Source organism: Neocloeon triangulifer, unplaced genomic scaffold (assembly GCF_031216515.1).
Source record: "Neocloeon triangulifer isolate White Clay Creek 2 clone unplaced genomic scaffold, ASM3121651v1 ptg000012l, whole genome shotgun sequence".
NCBI classification, from domain to species: Eukaryota; Metazoa; Arthropoda; class Insecta; order Ephemeroptera; family Baetidae; genus Neocloeon; species Neocloeon triangulifer.
Genome location: NW_026775554.1, coordinates 8,856,735 through 8,872,637, shown reverse-complemented (window position 1 = coordinate 8,872,637; position 15,903 = coordinate 8,856,735). Strand labels below are relative to the sequence as shown.

General features: G+C 35.6%; 5 protein-coding genes across 11 annotated transcripts; 2 read left to right on the top strand and 3 right to left on the bottom strand.

Annotated features, from left to right (window-relative positions):
* Positions 1-7,141: 7,141 nt before the first annotated feature.
* LOC132197386 (protein FAM32A-like) lies at positions 7,142-9,102 on the bottom strand. 2 transcript variants are annotated; one of them, XM_059620646.1, is made up of 4 exons: positions 8,944-9,102; positions 8,642-8,816; positions 8,414-8,584; positions 7,142-8,208 (listed from the first exon to the last, which is right to left on the bottom strand). In XM_059620646.1, exons 1-3 carry the CDS (start codon positions 9,021-9,023, stop codon positions 8,462-8,464), a joined length of 378 nt encoding a protein of 125 aa, XP_059476629.1. In that variant the 5' UTR covers positions 9,024-9,102; the 3' UTR covers positions 7,142-8,208; positions 8,414-8,461. The 2 variants fall into 2 exon arrangements, with proteins under 2 accessions (XP_059476629.1, XP_059476628.1); XM_059620645.1 differs by lacking the exon at positions 7,142-8,208 and having other exon boundaries at positions 8,362-8,584.
* Positions 7,466-8,176, top strand: LOC132198449 (uncharacterized). The gene is made up of 3 exons (XM_059622515.1): positions 7,466-7,528; positions 7,582-7,808; positions 7,873-8,176. The coding sequence occupies exons 1-3, from the start codon at positions 7,466-7,468 to the stop codon at positions 8,174-8,176; spliced, it is 594 nt and encodes a 197-aa protein (XP_059478498.1).
* Positions 9,103-9,177: 75 nt separating the features above from the next.
* LOC132197384 (nucleoporin NUP35) lies at positions 9,178-11,537 on the top strand. The gene is made up of 7 exons (XM_059620637.1): positions 9,178-9,251; positions 9,657-9,755; positions 9,814-9,941; positions 10,001-10,249; positions 10,299-10,554; positions 10,683-10,868; positions 10,921-11,537. The coding sequence occupies exons 2-7, from the start codon at positions 9,663-9,665 to the stop codon at positions 10,993-10,995; spliced, it is 987 nt and encodes a 328-aa protein (XP_059476620.1). The 5' UTR covers positions 9,178-9,251; positions 9,657-9,662; the 3' UTR covers positions 10,996-11,537.
* On the bottom strand, positions 11,308-12,863 carry LOC132197385 (glucose-induced degradation protein 8-B homolog). Of its 6 annotated transcripts, none has more exons than XM_059620643.1 (6): positions 12,843-12,863; positions 12,692-12,729; positions 12,373-12,518; positions 12,120-12,316; positions 11,868-12,065; positions 11,308-11,808 (listed from the first exon to the last, which is right to left on the bottom strand). In XM_059620643.1, exons 3-6 carry the CDS (start codon positions 12,491-12,493, stop codon positions 11,623-11,625), a joined length of 702 nt encoding a protein of 233 aa, XP_059476626.1. In that variant the 5' UTR covers positions 12,494-12,518; positions 12,692-12,729; positions 12,843-12,863; the 3' UTR covers positions 11,308-11,622. The 6 variants fall into 6 exon arrangements, with proteins under 6 accessions (XP_059476626.1, XP_059476621.1, XP_059476627.1 ...); XM_059620638.1 differs by lacking the exon at positions 12,843-12,863 and adding an exon at positions 12,819-12,836; XM_059620644.1 differs by lacking the exon at positions 12,692-12,729 and having other exon boundaries at positions 12,373-12,511; positions 12,843-12,854.
* Positions 12,864-13,810: 947 nt separating this feature from the next.
* On the bottom strand, positions 13,811-14,543 carry LOC132198448 (uncharacterized). Its single transcript, XM_059622514.1, has 3 exons — positions 14,472-14,543; positions 14,194-14,414; positions 13,811-14,114 (listed from the first exon to the last, which is right to left on the bottom strand). The coding sequence occupies exons 1-3, from the start codon at positions 14,541-14,543 to the stop codon at positions 13,811-13,813; spliced, it is 597 nt and encodes a 198-aa protein (XP_059478497.1).
* Positions 14,544-15,903: the final 1,360 nt, after the last annotated feature.

The following is a 15,903-nucleotide window of genomic DNA, read 5'->3' as shown; positions in this document are numbered from 1 at the left end:
TAAAGGTTTATGAAAAGTTAAATGTTCCAAATATTCAGGAACTTAAACGAGAAAATAGTCGAAAGAAAGCTGAACCATGACCTATTTTTGACAGCTTAGGACTAGCAATTGCTTAAATTTTAAAATAAAGGTTTATGAAAGTTAAATGTTCCAAATATTCAGGAACTTTAACGAAAAAATAGTCGAATGAAAGCTGAACCATGACCTATTTTTGACAGCTTAGGACTAGCATTTGCTTAAATTTTAAAATAAAGGTTTATGAAAGATAAATGTTCCAAATATTCAGGAGCTTAGACGAGAAAATAGTCGAAAGAAACCTGAACCATGACCTATTTTTGACAGCTCAGGACTAACATTTGCATAAATTTTAAAATAAAGGTTTATGAAAGTTAAATTTTCCAAATATTCAGGAACTTAAACGAAAAAATAGTCGAAAGACAGCTGAACCATGACCTATTTTTGACAGGTTAGGACTAGCAATTGCATGAAATTTAAAATAAAGGTTTATGAAAAGTTAAATGTTCCAAATATTCAGGAACTTAAACGAGAAAATAGTCGAAAGAAAGCAGAACCATGACCTATTTTTGACAGCTTAGGACTAGCAATTGCTTAAATTTTAAAATAAAGGTTTATGAAAGTTAAATGTTCCAAATATTCAGGAACTTAAACGAGAAAATAGTCGAAAGAAAACTGAACCATGACCTATTTTTGACAGCTTAGGACTAGCATTTGCTTAAATTTTAAAATAAAGGTTAATGAAAGATAAATGTTCCAAATATTCAGGAGCTCAGACGAGAAAATAGTCGAAAGAAACCTGAACCATGACCTATTTTTGACAGCTTAGGACTAGCAATTGCATAAATTTTAAAATAAAGGTTTATGAAAGATTAATTTTCCAAATATTCAGGAGCTTAAACGAGAAAATAGTTGAAAGAAACCTGAACCATGACCTATTTTTGACAGCCCAGAACTAGCAATTGCATAAATTCTAAAATAAAGGTTTATGAAAGTTAAATGTTCCAAATATTCAGGAGCTTAGACGAGAAAATAGTCGAAAGAAACCTGAACCATGACCTATTTTTGACAGCCCAGGACTAGCAATTGCATAAATTTTAAAATAAAGGTTTATGAAAGTTAAATTTTCCAAATATTCAGGAACTTAAACGAGAAAATAGTCGAAAGACAGCTTAACCATGACCTATTTTTGACAGGTTAGGACTAGAAATTGCATAAAATTTAAAATAAAGGTTTATGAAAAGTTAAATGTTCCAAATATTCAGGAACTTAAACGAAAAAATAGTCGAAAGAAAGCTGAACCATGACCTATTTTTGACAGCTTAGGACTAGCAATTGCTTAAATTTTAAAATAAAGGTTTATGAAAGTTAAATGTTCCAAATATTCAGGAACTTAAACGAGAAAATAGTCGAAAGAAAGCTGAACCATGACCTATTTTTGACAGCTTAGGACTAGCATTTGCTTAAATTTTAAAATAAAGGTTTATGAAAGATAAATGTTCCAAATATTCAGGAGCTTAAACGAGAAAATAGTCGAAAGAAACCTGAACCATGACTTATTTTTGACAGCCCAGGACTAGCAATTGCATAAATTTTTAAATTAAGGTTTATGAAAGTTAAATGTTCCAAATATTCAGGAACTTAAACGAGAAAATAGTCGAAAGAAAGCTGAACCATGACCTATTTTTGACAGCCCAGGACTAGCAATTGCATAAATTTTAAAATTAAGGTTTATGAAAGTTAAATTTTCCAAATATTCAGGAACTTAAACGAAAAAATAGTCGAAAGAAAGCTGAACCATGACCTATTTTTGACAGCTTAGGACTAGCAATTGCTTAAATTTTATAATGAAGGTTTATGAAAGATAAATTTTCCAAATAATCAGGAGCTTAAACGAGAAAATAGTCGAAAGAAACCTGAACCATGACCTATTTTTGACAGCTTAGGACTAGCAATTGCTTAAATTTTAAAATAAAGGTTTATGAAAGTTAAATGTTCCAAATATTCAGGAACTTAGACGAGAAAATAGTCGAAAGAAACCTGAACCATGACCTATTTTTGACAGCTTAGGACTAGCATTTGCTTAAATTTTAAAATAAAGGTTTATGAAAGATAAATGTTCCAAATATTCAGGAGCTTAGACGAGAAAATAGTCGAAAGAAACCTGAACCATGACCTATTTTTGAAAGCCCAGGACTAGCAATTGCATAAATTTTAAAATTAAGGTTTATGAAAGTTAAATGTTCCAAATATTCAGGAACTTAAACGAGAAAATAGTCGAAAGAAAGCTGAACCATGACCTATTTTTGACAGCCCAGGACTAGCAATTGCATAAATTTTAAAATTAAGGTTTATGAAAGTTAAATTTTCCAAATATTCAGGAACTTAAACGAGAAAATAGTCGAAAGAAAGCTGAACCATGACCTATTTTTGACAGCTTAGGACTAGCAATTGCTTAAATTTTAAAATAAAGGTTTATGAAAGTTAAATGTTCCAAATATTCAGGAACTTAAACGAAAAAATAGTCGAATGAAAGCTGAACCATGACCTATTTTTGACAGCTTAGGACTAGCATTTGCTTAAATTTTAAAATAAAGGTTTATGAAAGATAAATGTTCCAAATATTCAGGAGCTTAGACGAGAAAATAGTCGAAAGAAACCTGAACCATGACCTATTTTTGACAGCTCAGGACTAACAATTGCATAAATTTTAAAATAAAGGTTTATGAAAGTTAAATGTTCCAAATATTTAGGAGCTTAGACGAGAAAATAGTCGAAAGAAACCTGAACCATGACCTATTTTTGACAGCCCAAGACTAGCAATTGCATAAATTTTAAAATAAAGGTTTATGAAAGTTAAATGTTCCAAATATTCAGGAACTTAAACGAGAAAATAGTCGAAAGAAAGCTGAACCATGACCTATTTTTGACAGCTCAGGACTAGCAATTGCTTAAATTTTATAATGAAGGTTTATGAAAGATAAATTTTCCAAATAATCAGGAGCTTAAACGAGAAAATAGTCGAAAGAAACCTGAACCATGACCTATTTTTGACAGCTTAGGACTAGCAATTGCTTAAATTTTAAAATAAAGGTTTATGAAAGTTAAATGTTCCAAATATTCAGGAACTTAAACGAGAAAATAGTCGAAAGAAAGCTGAACCATGACCTACTTTTGACAGCTTAGGACTAGCATTTGCTTAAATTTTAAAATAAAGGTTTATGAAAGATTATTGTTCCAAATATTCAGGAGCTTAGACGAGAAAATAGTCGTAAGAAACCTGAACCATGACCTATTTTTGACAGCCCAGGACTAGCAATTGCATAAATTTTAAAATAAAGGTTTATGAAAGTTAAATTTTCCAAATATTCAGGAACTTAAACGAGAAAATAGTCGAAAGACAGCTGAACCATGACCTATTTTTGACAGGTTAGGACTAGCAATTGCATAAAATTTAAAATAAAGGTTTATGAAAAGTTTAATGTTCCAAATATTCAGGAACTTAAACGAGAAAATAGTCGAAAGAAATCTGAACTATGACCTATTTTTGACAGCTTAGGACTAGCAATTGCTTAAATTTTAAAATAAAGGTTTATGAAAGTTAAATGTTCCAAATATTCAGGAACTTAAACGAGAAAATAGTCGAAAGATAGCTGAACCATGACCTATTTTTGACAGCTTAGGACTAGCATTTGCTTAAATTTTAAAATAAAGGTTTATGAAAGATAAATGTTCCAAATATTCAGGAGCTTAGACGAGAAAATAGTCGAAAGAAACCTGAACCATGACCTATTTTTGACAGCCCAGGACTAGCAATTGCATAAATTTTAAAATTAAGGTTTATGAAAGTTAAATGTTCCAAATATTCAGGAGCTTAGACGAGAAAATAGTCGAAAGAAACCTGAACCATGACCTATTTTTGACAGCCCAGGACTAGCAATTGCATAAATTTTAAAATAAAGGTTTATGAAAGTTAAATGTTCCAAATATTCAGGAACTTAAACGAGAAAATAGTCGAAAGAAAGCTGAACCATGACCTATTTTTGACAGCTCAGGACAAGCAATTGCTTAAATTTTAAAATAAAAGATTATGAAAGTTAAATGTTCCAAATATTCAGGAGCTTTGACGAGAAAATAGTCGAAAGAAACCTGAACCATGACCTATTTTTTACAGTGAAGTACTAGCATTGGCTTAAATTTTTATAAAATAGGTTGAACAAAGATATGATGTTCCTATTTTTCAGGAGCTTCGACGAGAAAATAGTCGAAAGAAACCTGAACCATGATCTATTTTTACAGTGAAGTTCTAGCATTGACTTAAATTTTTAAAAAATAGGTTTATCAAAGATATGATGTTCCTATTATTCAGGAGCTTAGACGAGAAAATAGTCGAAAGAAAGCTGAACCATGACCTTTTTTGACAGCTCAGGACTAGCAATTGCTTAAATTTTAAAATAAAGGTTTATGAAAATTAAATAGTCTCCAAATATTCAGGAACTTAAACGAGAAAATAGTTGAAAGAAACCTGAACCATGACCTATTTTTTACAGTGAAGTACTAGCAATGGCTAAATTTTTAAAAAATAGGTTTATCAAAGATATGTTCCTATTATTCAGGAGCTTAGACGAGAAAATAGTCGAAAGAAAGCTGAACCATGTCCTATTTTTTACAGTGATGTGCTAGCAATGGCTTAAATTTTTAAAAAATAGGTTCATCAAAGATATGATGTCCTATTATTCAGGAGCTTAGACGAGAAAATTGTCGAAAGAAAGCTGAACCATGACCTATTTTTTACAGTGAAGAACTAGCAATGGCTTAATTGTTAAAATGTATGTTTATCAAAGATATGATGTTCCTATTAATTTTTAAAATATAGATTTATCAAGGATATGATGATCCTATTGTTCAGGAGCTTAGACGAGAATATAGTCAAAAGAAACCTGATACATGACCTAGTTTTTACAGTGAAGTACTAGCAATGGCTTAATTTTTAAAATATAGGTTAATCAAGGATACGATGATCCTATTAATCAGGAGCTTAGGTTGTTTATTATGTATTAATAGTGAAAGAAAGTTTATCTAGTAGTTCAAATTTGGGTTTTTCATTTTATTATTTAAACGAAAACAGATAAATCAAGATTAATGAATAATGAGGGGCCAGAAATCATGGGCAAGTCTCTATTTCTTCATTGCATACAATTGCATATAAAGGGGTGAATTTCCTCCTTTCCTTTTTTTGCTTGTTCAATGTGTGTTTTATTTCAGTTATAACCTATAGGAATACCAAATTCCCGTGGCTGATGTAAATATTTATTTATTTTTGGTAGCCGCGGAAACCTATATTGCTGCTCCGTGACACCGGAGCATAATCTGAGTGAGTGAAAATAAAAAATTGGAAATTTATTTTCAAATTTTTTAAGTATGTTTTGTGCACATGAAAGTAAAATCTCCCCGAACGAAGAAAAGGAGCCCAGCGCAGCTCGCCGTGCTTCAGGTGCGTAGCCGCCAGGCTGTCGCCAAAAGGACTTATTCCGACTGCATGACCATCCAGATGGCCGCCGAGCAACCCCGTGGCAGCAACAGCAGCAGGAGATAAGGGAAGCGACGAGCGCCTCTATTCTCAGGTCAGGCACCGCTAGCCTGAGCAAGCAGCAGCAGCGAGAATAAGGGGTGGACGACCGACCGAGAGGCGACTGCCACAGCAAGGCCAAGGATGACTATCTTCCTCGAGCAAGGCAAATAACGCGCACTCGGAGAAAAACAGCCTCGAACGCAGCAACCATGAGCTGCATTCCTTTTCAACAAAATAAAAATGTGCATGTTAGGATTTAAAATAATTTTCACTTTACGAAAATATTGAAGGCCCAATTTTTATCTTTAAAGCACTTTAAAGGGAATAAACTAAATTAAGAGTAAAATTAACGTAAAAATTAATACACTGGGCCAAGAAAATAAGAGCGAGTGTGAATTTAAATTTAAGAAAAAGCAGTATTTGCCAAATGAAATTCAGAAGTAAAATCTGAAGAAAAAAAATTGAAAAAAAGCAGAACTGCCTTTTGCAATTCTGCAACCAAAAGAAGAAGAAAACAGAAAATTTGCCAAAATTTGGAATTGCATGCGAAATTAACTCTGTACTAAATGTATAAATTGCAGGGAACCACAAAAAGGCTCAAAGTAAACTCAAAATTAACACGGACAATCGATTTTGTCCGCCTAATTTAGCCTCTTGAATTTGGAGAAAAACAATTAAAATCACGAAGGGTTACATTTTTCCTTCCCGAGCGCAGCGATTTCTCTTTGCACACGGCACCAAGAATTCCACCCCCTAGCCGCGCTCACAACCCCATCCTCACGCGTTTTACCTGGCCAGCCGGTGAACTGACAAATAAAATCAAAAGAGCTCCAACCAAACTTCCAATCAAAACGCAAAGAGAGGAATTTTTCTCAAAAGGAGGAGAATTAATTTTAAATCTGAGAGAATAAGAAATAAGAAGAAAAATTTCAAATGAGAGAAATAATATCAATTATTTTGGCTAACGGCCGTCTGCTGCTCGAGAGGAAGGAGAGAGAGAAGCGAAAGGGCGAGAAAACGCAAGCAAGAGTCGCCCGCGGCTGTGTGATCATCTTGCGGCAAAGGACAATTAAACGAGGCGGGCCAACACGGTTATTGGCCAACACACACGGGCCCATCAGCATTTTCCCGGCGTGCAAGCAGCGCGGGCTGCCAACGGCAAGAACCGGCGCACCTGGTTGCGTTTTTGCTCCCTTTCACCCTTTTCGGCCAGCGTGTGCAACGAGGGGATTGTCGGCCGTCGCGGGCTCGAGGATACACTAGCAAGTCCCAAGCGCCGTCCCGTTGTCTTCAAGTTTCGAAAATTGAAATTTGAATAATTAGGCGCGAGGGGCGCGAGTCCACTGGGCACGAGTCATTGCATTATACATACTGCATAATCAAGTTCCAATGTATTAACAAAGACAAAATAATAAGTGAATGAAAATATTATTGAGACGAAAATTGAGTTCTGTTTTAAAATAAAAATGCAAAAAATTTAAATACTCAGTTTAAGAAAGATATAATATTATAATATAAACATTGCGATAGCAGATAACATGTAAATAATTTTCTCAGTTGAAGACCAGTGAGGACCAAAGTTTTTGCTTTTGGGACGCCGCAACACGAAAATGACTAACCGCATGGACTGATGGAAATAACTTGTATTATTATTTTATTGCATTATTATTTCCTAAATAGGTTAAAATTTAAAATTTTTGTCAAATTTTCATTTTGTCTAGAAACAATCTGCTACTTTTATAAAAACAACAATGGGGCCCAATCTCTGCATTTTTAAATTATTGAGCTTGAGGAAATTCCACATTGTTGGATTATCATTCGGTTTGAAAAGCTTCTCGGTTCGAAATTTCTGTAAATTTTGCCTGCGAGAATTTCAGGATGAGCGAAAATTCCAATAATACCAAAATTGTGGCGAAGAAGGCCAAAGCCTACGAAATTAAAGTAAGATAATAATTATTATATGTCGTGCTTAGTTAATAAAATCAATTCCTAAGGTCCTCCAACGCTTCGCTCGAGCCAAGAAGTTGTTGGTTCTCGATCTTGACCACACTCTCTTGCATGATAAGTGGGAGGAATTTGTGCCAGAACAAAGACCTTTTCTGCACCAATTCCTGGCTAAGGTCGCCAAGTCCTTTAATTTAATGATTTGGAGCGATTCTCCTTTGGATAGGATTTGGAGTGTGTTGGAGGAGCTCGGAATGGACTCGAACAAGGACTATGGGTAATTAGCAAAGAGCATTTGTAGTATGTGATTGGTTTAATTTATCTACTTGAATCTTTATTAGCATCAAAGCGATCCTCTGCAGGAAAGCTGTGGTCAATATCAAGAGCGAAGGAGCCTGGGTTAGATGCAAGCCACTTTCAATAATTTGGAACAAGTACCCATTTTTTGGTCCCCAAAACACAATCATCGTAGATGATATAGAAGAAAATTTTTTTTTGAATAAAAAATCTGGAGTGCTGATTAAAGAGTTTCGGGCTGGCATGAAGAAAGACGTTGAGCTGCTAAAGCTCGGCAAGTACCTGGTGAAGATCGCACGGAGAAGCAGTTTTGAGAACATCGACCACACCAAATGGGAATCCAACTGACCCAGGAGAAAAGAAAGACCAAGGGTTGCGGACTGGGTTGCGTCAGGAAGAGTGATTGTTAGCAAATTAAAAATTCTCATAAAATCAAAGCTATATGTATGTAGATTTTTTAGAATACCCTTATTTAAGAATACAATAATTTAAAAATTATATTAAGTGGACAGAATGTAATTGGGACGAAATAGTCTTCGATCATAAAACTTTAATGGACACTTCGAATTACAAAAAAAAACTCACGTTATACTTTCATATTCAGGCAGCAAAACAATAGGCGAACAAAGTGCTCTACTTCGTCCACGAAACTTTAGGGATGTCAAAGTGTTCCGTGAGGTTGTCGAGGTGTCTGTTGAATTCCTCCACCCGCTGTTTGTGTGTCTTCATTGCCTTGTTATTTATTCTTTCGTTTTGCTGGAAAATTAAAATTTAATTTAAAAGTGAAATTTTATTATTTGTAGAAAGGCTTACGATTTTCTCCTGCTGCTTCTTGAAAGCCAACTCAGCCTTTGTGTATCTCCTTGTAGGAACGTTAGAAGTTTCATGTCCATCCTTGGAGTCGTCATCTTCGCTGCTCTTTGCAGCGTCGACCACCTTTTGAATCTTCTGGTCCAGTCTTTTCTTTTCCTTGTCCTTCTTCTTCTTTCTGCAAGTCGAGATATGTAAATTTTAAAAACGATTCCCCAAAAACGAAAATGCATTCGACATCCGACTCTTGGGACTTGAAAGAAACACAAAAGTCAAAAACCTTGTTTGGAATTTTGTTTTTTTACTTTTTGGAAGCAGATTCAACTCCCTCGTTCTTCTTAATCTTTAATTTTCCACCAGCGAAAGCGGCATAATCATCGTCCATCGTTAATTACTTATTTAAGTGGGAAAATTCGGATAAAGTGAGGCCTCGATCGTCCCTCTTGTGCTTTCTCAAATTTGTCTATACGTAAATAATAAACAAAACAAACGAAGTAAACCAACCACGCCCCCTTTTTCTTGCGCTTTTCAGCCATGCTGGCGCCATGTTTTAAAATAATTGTTGACTGCTGCTAGAACACGTTGGGTTAATCAACTCCCGTCAATAAACTTGGTAATTATCTCATTTATGTTCTTGTCCGTAAAAACTTTCGATTGAATTATAATATGGTGATATTAGACGAAATTAATATGCATAGTTTGAATTTGCATTACATATATGTACCGACTGTGAACAAAATCAACAAAGTTGTGAACTGAGCAACTGAGAATTTTGATTGTCGGTTGGACTAAATATAAGGATTATAATATTTATGTAATTCATTGAATTCGAGGAGACAAATATTAATTTCATCAAGTAAAAGTTTTAGTATTCTTACAACATATTTTACAAGCATAAGGTAAATAACGCAATAATATGTGTCTTAAAATGCGCAAGGAAACTTCAAAACTTTAATTCTTTTGATTCTTCTTAAGTTTCAAGAGATATTTTTTACTCCACACCTGCTGCTCTTTTTAGAATATCATGGAGCCAATGGCTTTGGGTTCACCTGGAAATGTCAGTCCTGCGTTTGCACCTGGCTTCCTGATGGGAGATCTTGCAAGTCCAGCGTCAAAAGTATTATAAAATAATTAGTTATCGTGATTTACACATTCCTTCAAAATAAAACCTACAGAATCCTTCAGAGTCTACGAGCACTCCCTCTTCTTCTCAGACCCCTCGAAGGGTTTCTTTCGCTCCCGACGCGTTTTCTCACCACAGCACTGTGTACGCTGGGACCCCAGTTAACCCTCTCAGAGCTAGGTAATTGAAATTTCCAACCATTTTAACTCATTTTGATAATTAATCCTAATTAAATTAAGATTGACTGGCACTCCGCAACAAGGAGCTGCCTCTCCGCAGAAGCGAGGACCGCCGATAATGAGCCTGAGCGACGTTACCAACACCTCATTCCAAAACCAGAGCCTCCTCAGCCAGCAGAATGTAAGTTTTGCCTCCAACCAGAGCTTTGCTTTCAACCAGAGCCAAATGACGGCTCCCAGCTTTGGACATAGTTTGACTCCGATGAGAACTGCAGAGGCTTCGGCTTTTACCTCCCCTAATTACGACTGGTAATTAATTTTTTTTTCTTTATTCAAATCTTAATTTTTCTTCTCGTAGGCATGCCAATGACGAAAACAAAGAGGCCGAGCACTGGGTCACTGTTTTTGGCTTTCCCTTCACGATGGTCCCTGCCGTTCTCACTTGGATTGCCAGCTGCGGTAACATAATTGTCCGACATGTGCCGACCTCTCCCAAGGCTAACTGGATGCACCTCAGGTTTGCCAATCCTGCCGAGACCAGAAGGGCTCTCGGAAGGCATGGCAGCCTCCTGGGACTGGACACTATGATTGCTGTGGTCCCCTGCATGGACAAAGTAATTTACTAAATTAAATTTAGTAGATATAAATTGAAATGCTGACTCCGAAAAATGGCTAAAATTTCCTCTTTTTTATTTTGTTTTAATTTTTATTACGCAACTTTATTAAATTTTAAACTATCTAGGGTGTAATTCAAGGCTGGAGAAGCAAAGTGGCCACTTCTCCAGGGGCCAACAACAGCTTTTCAGAGGCAGGTGGCACTTACATTTTTTCGTCCACATCTGCAAACACTTCTTGCCTCAACTCATCCACTTACGGCAGTCCGATGAACTCAAGCATCAGATCACTAGTGGCCAGCCCAGATATTTCAGTAAAAATTTTTTTTGCAGTCTCAAAGTTTTACTAAATAAATTGATTTTCAGGTGGAAACTTCAGTTTTGCCTAGAAAATCAACTGGTATGGTTTCAAAAGCAATGGACTACGTTTTTGGATGGTAGAAGGAAAAGACTAAACCTGACAAACTCAAGAAAGTGCAAAACATGTTTCAATTGTTGAAGTAATAGCTTGATCCTTTCCATGTGAACTATGCACTAATCTTGATATTTATTTTCTTAACATTTTGTCTAATTTTTAATCACTGCGTCCTGTTTTCAAGCTGAATAGCTGTCAAGCATTTAGCTCAAAAACTGGACACAAAGCAAAATGTATTACGCATAAGCACTGACAGTGAATAATAAAAACCAACTCATTACATGTTGGCAAGAAACATGGTTTACTTTGGCATGAATGCAATCTAATAAGCTCTGTAATTAACGATTTGCAGATATTTATTTTCTGGGCAAAGCAACACAATTATACACTAATTGTAATCTAGTCGAAATTTTGTGTCTGAATATCACAACAAATGACATTTTTTTTTACATTTAATTTATGTACAAAAACAAATAGCATTATTATTTAGTTATCAGTATTACTTAAATTCAGATAAACTTCTGAATCGACTAAAAAAAATTATAATAAATTCATGTTCAAAAGATCTCCAAGATTAATTACTCCCGCAAGATAGACTTTTCTACTGTTAGTCAGCCGTAATAGAAAGCATCGAGCAGAGAGTGGATCATTTGTCACTTAGACATGTCCACCTTATCGATTGTGGCGTCGGCAAGGTCGACCATTTTGGGGTACTTGATTTTCTTCTTGTCCAATTCCTCTTGCGCCCACAAGATCAGCCTCAATAAGTCAGCCAGCTTTGGGGAGGTGGCCTCTTGGTCTTCCATTCGCAAAATCGCAGCGTTCAACTCGCTTGCAACCTTCAAAAGTTAAATTTAATAAACCTTGATTAGCAAATCAAACGGTTAAATAAGATTACTTTTTGTCTGTGGGCTGGCTGAAGGAGGTCACTGAATGGACTTTGCTCTGGTTGATCGAAGGCCAAAAGTGCCAAGGTCCTTTCCAGTTCGGCCAAAACTGCTGCGTCCGCCTCTCCTGCCTCACAAAGGTGCTCTTGGGCGTAACTTAGGGCCTCCTCCACCCGTCCTGCTCTGATCAGTTCAATAAGTTGAAGTTGCTGAAAAAATCAATAATAATATTGATAATTTTCTATAAAATTTGAAAATCTCACCTGCAGGTGGAAGAAGAGAAATCTATCGTTGTCGAGCAACTCAGGATGCAGTTCATTGACCATGGCCACTGCTGCCTGGATGTTTCCACCCTGGATTGCGTCTCGAACTCGAATCCGGTGGTCCAAAGAGTTCAAATCCACACTCGGTTCCACACCAGACTCTTGTTTGAACATTTCAGCTGCCTCTTTGAATCCCTCTGAAATTGAATTGATTAAGCAAATTTAAAATTCTGCTCCCCTTCCCTTTCTGTACCAGTGACCAAGTAGTTCATGATGAGTTTGTTCATGTCCGTCCGATTAACATTCATTCCCTCCAATTTGGCGAGCCAATTTTCCCTAGAGGTGGCCAGGTTGTCCAAGTAGCTGCTGCTCATTTTAGCCTCCGGTGGTGTCTGCAACCTGGATTTTTTTTAATTGTTTCAAAAATGAAACGTAGCTGAGGAATATAAAGTAAATTATATTATGAAAAGTCATTGTGTAGACCTTGATGAGAAGTATACATAAATGTACGTAAAACCTAAAAAAAGATCAGAAGAACCATTTTGAGCTTAAATTAAAAAAGTTATAATTACCTTGTATCTCACTGCTATCTCAAAAAAGATACAGGTCTCTTGGTTTCGTTAGAACCGGAAAAGAAGGCGAGGATTTCAATCAATCAATTTATATGAAAGTCAAAATGTAAACAAAAATAATACATACTATGTACATACAAAAATTACACACCTCTTTGCTTGAAAGTTGGACCCAATATCGAGAATCGAGACTATCGAGAGTCAAGAGGTTCGAGAACTTGCCGTTAGATGGCTGTCACCAGTACAGTTCACTGCTCTTATTCTTGAATAAATGCGCGAAAAGAGTGTGGTTAAGCACTTGAAAATAACAGGAAAATAATAATAATAATTTTCATAATTTTAATTTTTAATTTATAACAAAAAACGTCCTGATAACGGACCAGTGAAGCTTACTTTTGCCCTCCGGCCGGCGGCCTCCACTTCGGAGATGCTGGGCTCCATACTCACTTCAAGAGGATTTTTTTAGGGTTATACCTGACTTCTCTTGTTACAACTGGGATTGTGATCATGTGATCTGAGTAGAGTTTGCCTTTGTTTGTTGTTGCAAAAAGTCGTTCCTTGACCACAGGATCCGAGTTCAGAGAATAGTGAAATTTTTAAACAAAATGTTCGCCTAGGCGTTTGTCAATACATAAATGCCTTGCAATGTAAAAGCATTCGCTTAAAAATTTTGATCTTTCATTAATATTAATTCATAATTACATTCTGAATAAAATAAACAAAAATTTAGCAATCGCCCTAATTGCACAAAAAAAAGATAGAAATCCAATACTACTCAATTATGGAATTTTTTTAGTAAATTCATGTCAAACTTTTCCCATACAAAAAAAAATTATCAGATCAAACTGAGATCTTATTTGGAAAAAGTTAAATAGCATATGAGATGGACAAAAGACAGCGAAATACATTGTCAATCTTAATTAATTTATTTTTATTATTATTGACATAATGAAAGCTCAATAAATTTTAAAAATTGATGTTATTCATATTTTGTCAATGAATAGCATCAAAAAAGAATAAAATAAAAAAATAGGTAACACTCGAGGTGGATTTCATGAAAAATTGAGTACTAAAAATTTTGCATTTCAAGTTTAAAAAAAAATCGGTGAAGTGTGAATTTTAGCATTGATCAATAATTTTGGAGAGCTTTTCCCAGTTTGAATGTTCCAAATTTTTGAAGCTACCGCGGCTAGATATTTTCTTCAGATACTTGGCCAGCTTCTTCAGCTCTTCATCATTCTTCTGGTTGTTAAACTTCCTTATAGCCAAGCCAGACTGAGGGTTCATGAGAAAGTTTTCTCTTATGTCGTCGATAATGATGGTATTTTCCGGGCCAAATTCCCTAAGTTCATGCCAGATGATTCTAAGCGGCTTGCACCTATCCCAGGAGCCTTCCGAGTCCTTAACTTTAACCACGGCCTTCCTGCACAATGTTGATCCTGCATTAATTGAAATAAAAATTGTTTCAAAAATTCACACGCGTAAAAGTTAAAAAAAAAAACCTGTAGTCCTTGTGGTTCGTCATCCTCATTTCACCCAAAACCTCCATGATACGAGACATGGGTGATTCAGTAGCAATATTATAGTTTTTGTAAACCCCCTTCAATAAGTCATGAAGAAAAGGTCTCTGAAGGGGAATGTAATCGTCCCACTTATCGTTGATAAGAGTATGGTCCAAGTCTAAAATGAGAAGCTTCTTGCTCTTTGTAAGCCGGCAAAGCTTCTGTAGAATTCATTGATTGAAAAAAATCATCTTTATGAGAACTATAATTATACTTACTTTGATTTTATAGCTTTCAGCCTTTTTCTGGATGAGTTCAAGGTTTTCCTCAGACAGCTCCGGACGATTCATGATAAAATTTTGGATCAACGGCAAATAATTTTAATGAAATTTTAGAATCTACCGAAATTTTGAATATTTTTCAACAATGATGAGAAAATTCTGCAATACTGTCAAACGGCTCTATTGTTGTTGTTTTTTTTTTTAAATGTAACTTTTTTGGTTTTTTTTCTCCCAACAAAAGACAATTTTTTACAAAAAATAAAACTAAATACGCGGAGACAAATAAGCGCTTTAACTGAATTCAATAACTCTGGGTATTAAGGCAAAGCGAGTGAGAAAAACGTGCAAATTTTATTCAGTCAACTTAGCCCTGGCGTCGGCAGAGCGTCGAATCGTGGCCTAATTGAACAAAATTGGTGGTTATATCTGAGTCTTTTGGCCGTTTTGTCAACGATTATCGGCAAAAAAAGCACAGTATTATGATCCAATTTATACATTTGAGGCGGCATGACAAGAGTTGATGCGTTACAAGCATAAATTTCCGCCTTTGCATTTTGTTTCTGCAGAGAGCGGCACGATAAAACTATTATCCGCTATTATCAAAGGTTAGTTTCGCAAATATGAATTTTCTACAATTTTCCTTTATCGCGTTAAAATAAACATTTTATCAAAGATAATTACCAAAATGAATTAATTTCCCAAACAAGTACAAAAATAATTTTCTTGAAAAATTTCAATTTTTTTTCTATTTTTTACATATTCGAAACAATTCTTTCAAATTGTGTTTCTATGACAAATGAAGGAATAAGGAACTGGCGCCCTCTCCTTATTTTTATTATATTCGTAACAAATGATGGCGAAATAATATTTATGTAACAAGTGGAGCAAGTAAGTGAAAATGCGTGGCGTGTAATTTAGCTCTGGGTTGAGATAACAAGGGTACGTATAAGAAAAGGACGAGGCGTTGCGAGTTGACAGGCACTTTGTTGTAAAAAATCAAATGCAGCAGGCGCGCAATTTGCGGTGATGAAATGCAGGCAAGCAAACGAGGCTTGTGTCTCGCTAATGAATATGGCATTACGGCGCTGTGTTGGTGACAAAGTGCAGGGTATTAAGTTGAGCAAAGAGGGTCGCGCCACGTCTTCTTTTCACCAACGGATCGCAATCCGCCGCCAAAGAGGTGATTTTTCACTTGACGTGCTGCAGAAGACCGCCGGCGAAATTCGCCGCATTTTCTGTTTGGCTTGATTATTCAAATTTCCTGACATCCGCAGGCCATTTTAAAAGACCGGCCCCTTTTTTTGATTTAATTATGTCTCGCACATCGCACAAGACTTTTTTTTACATCGGGGCATCGCTCTGTGTTTGTCAGCAGATTTCAAAGTTTAAAGGAATTGAAGCTTTAGAAAGCCAGGATTTAGCAGCTATT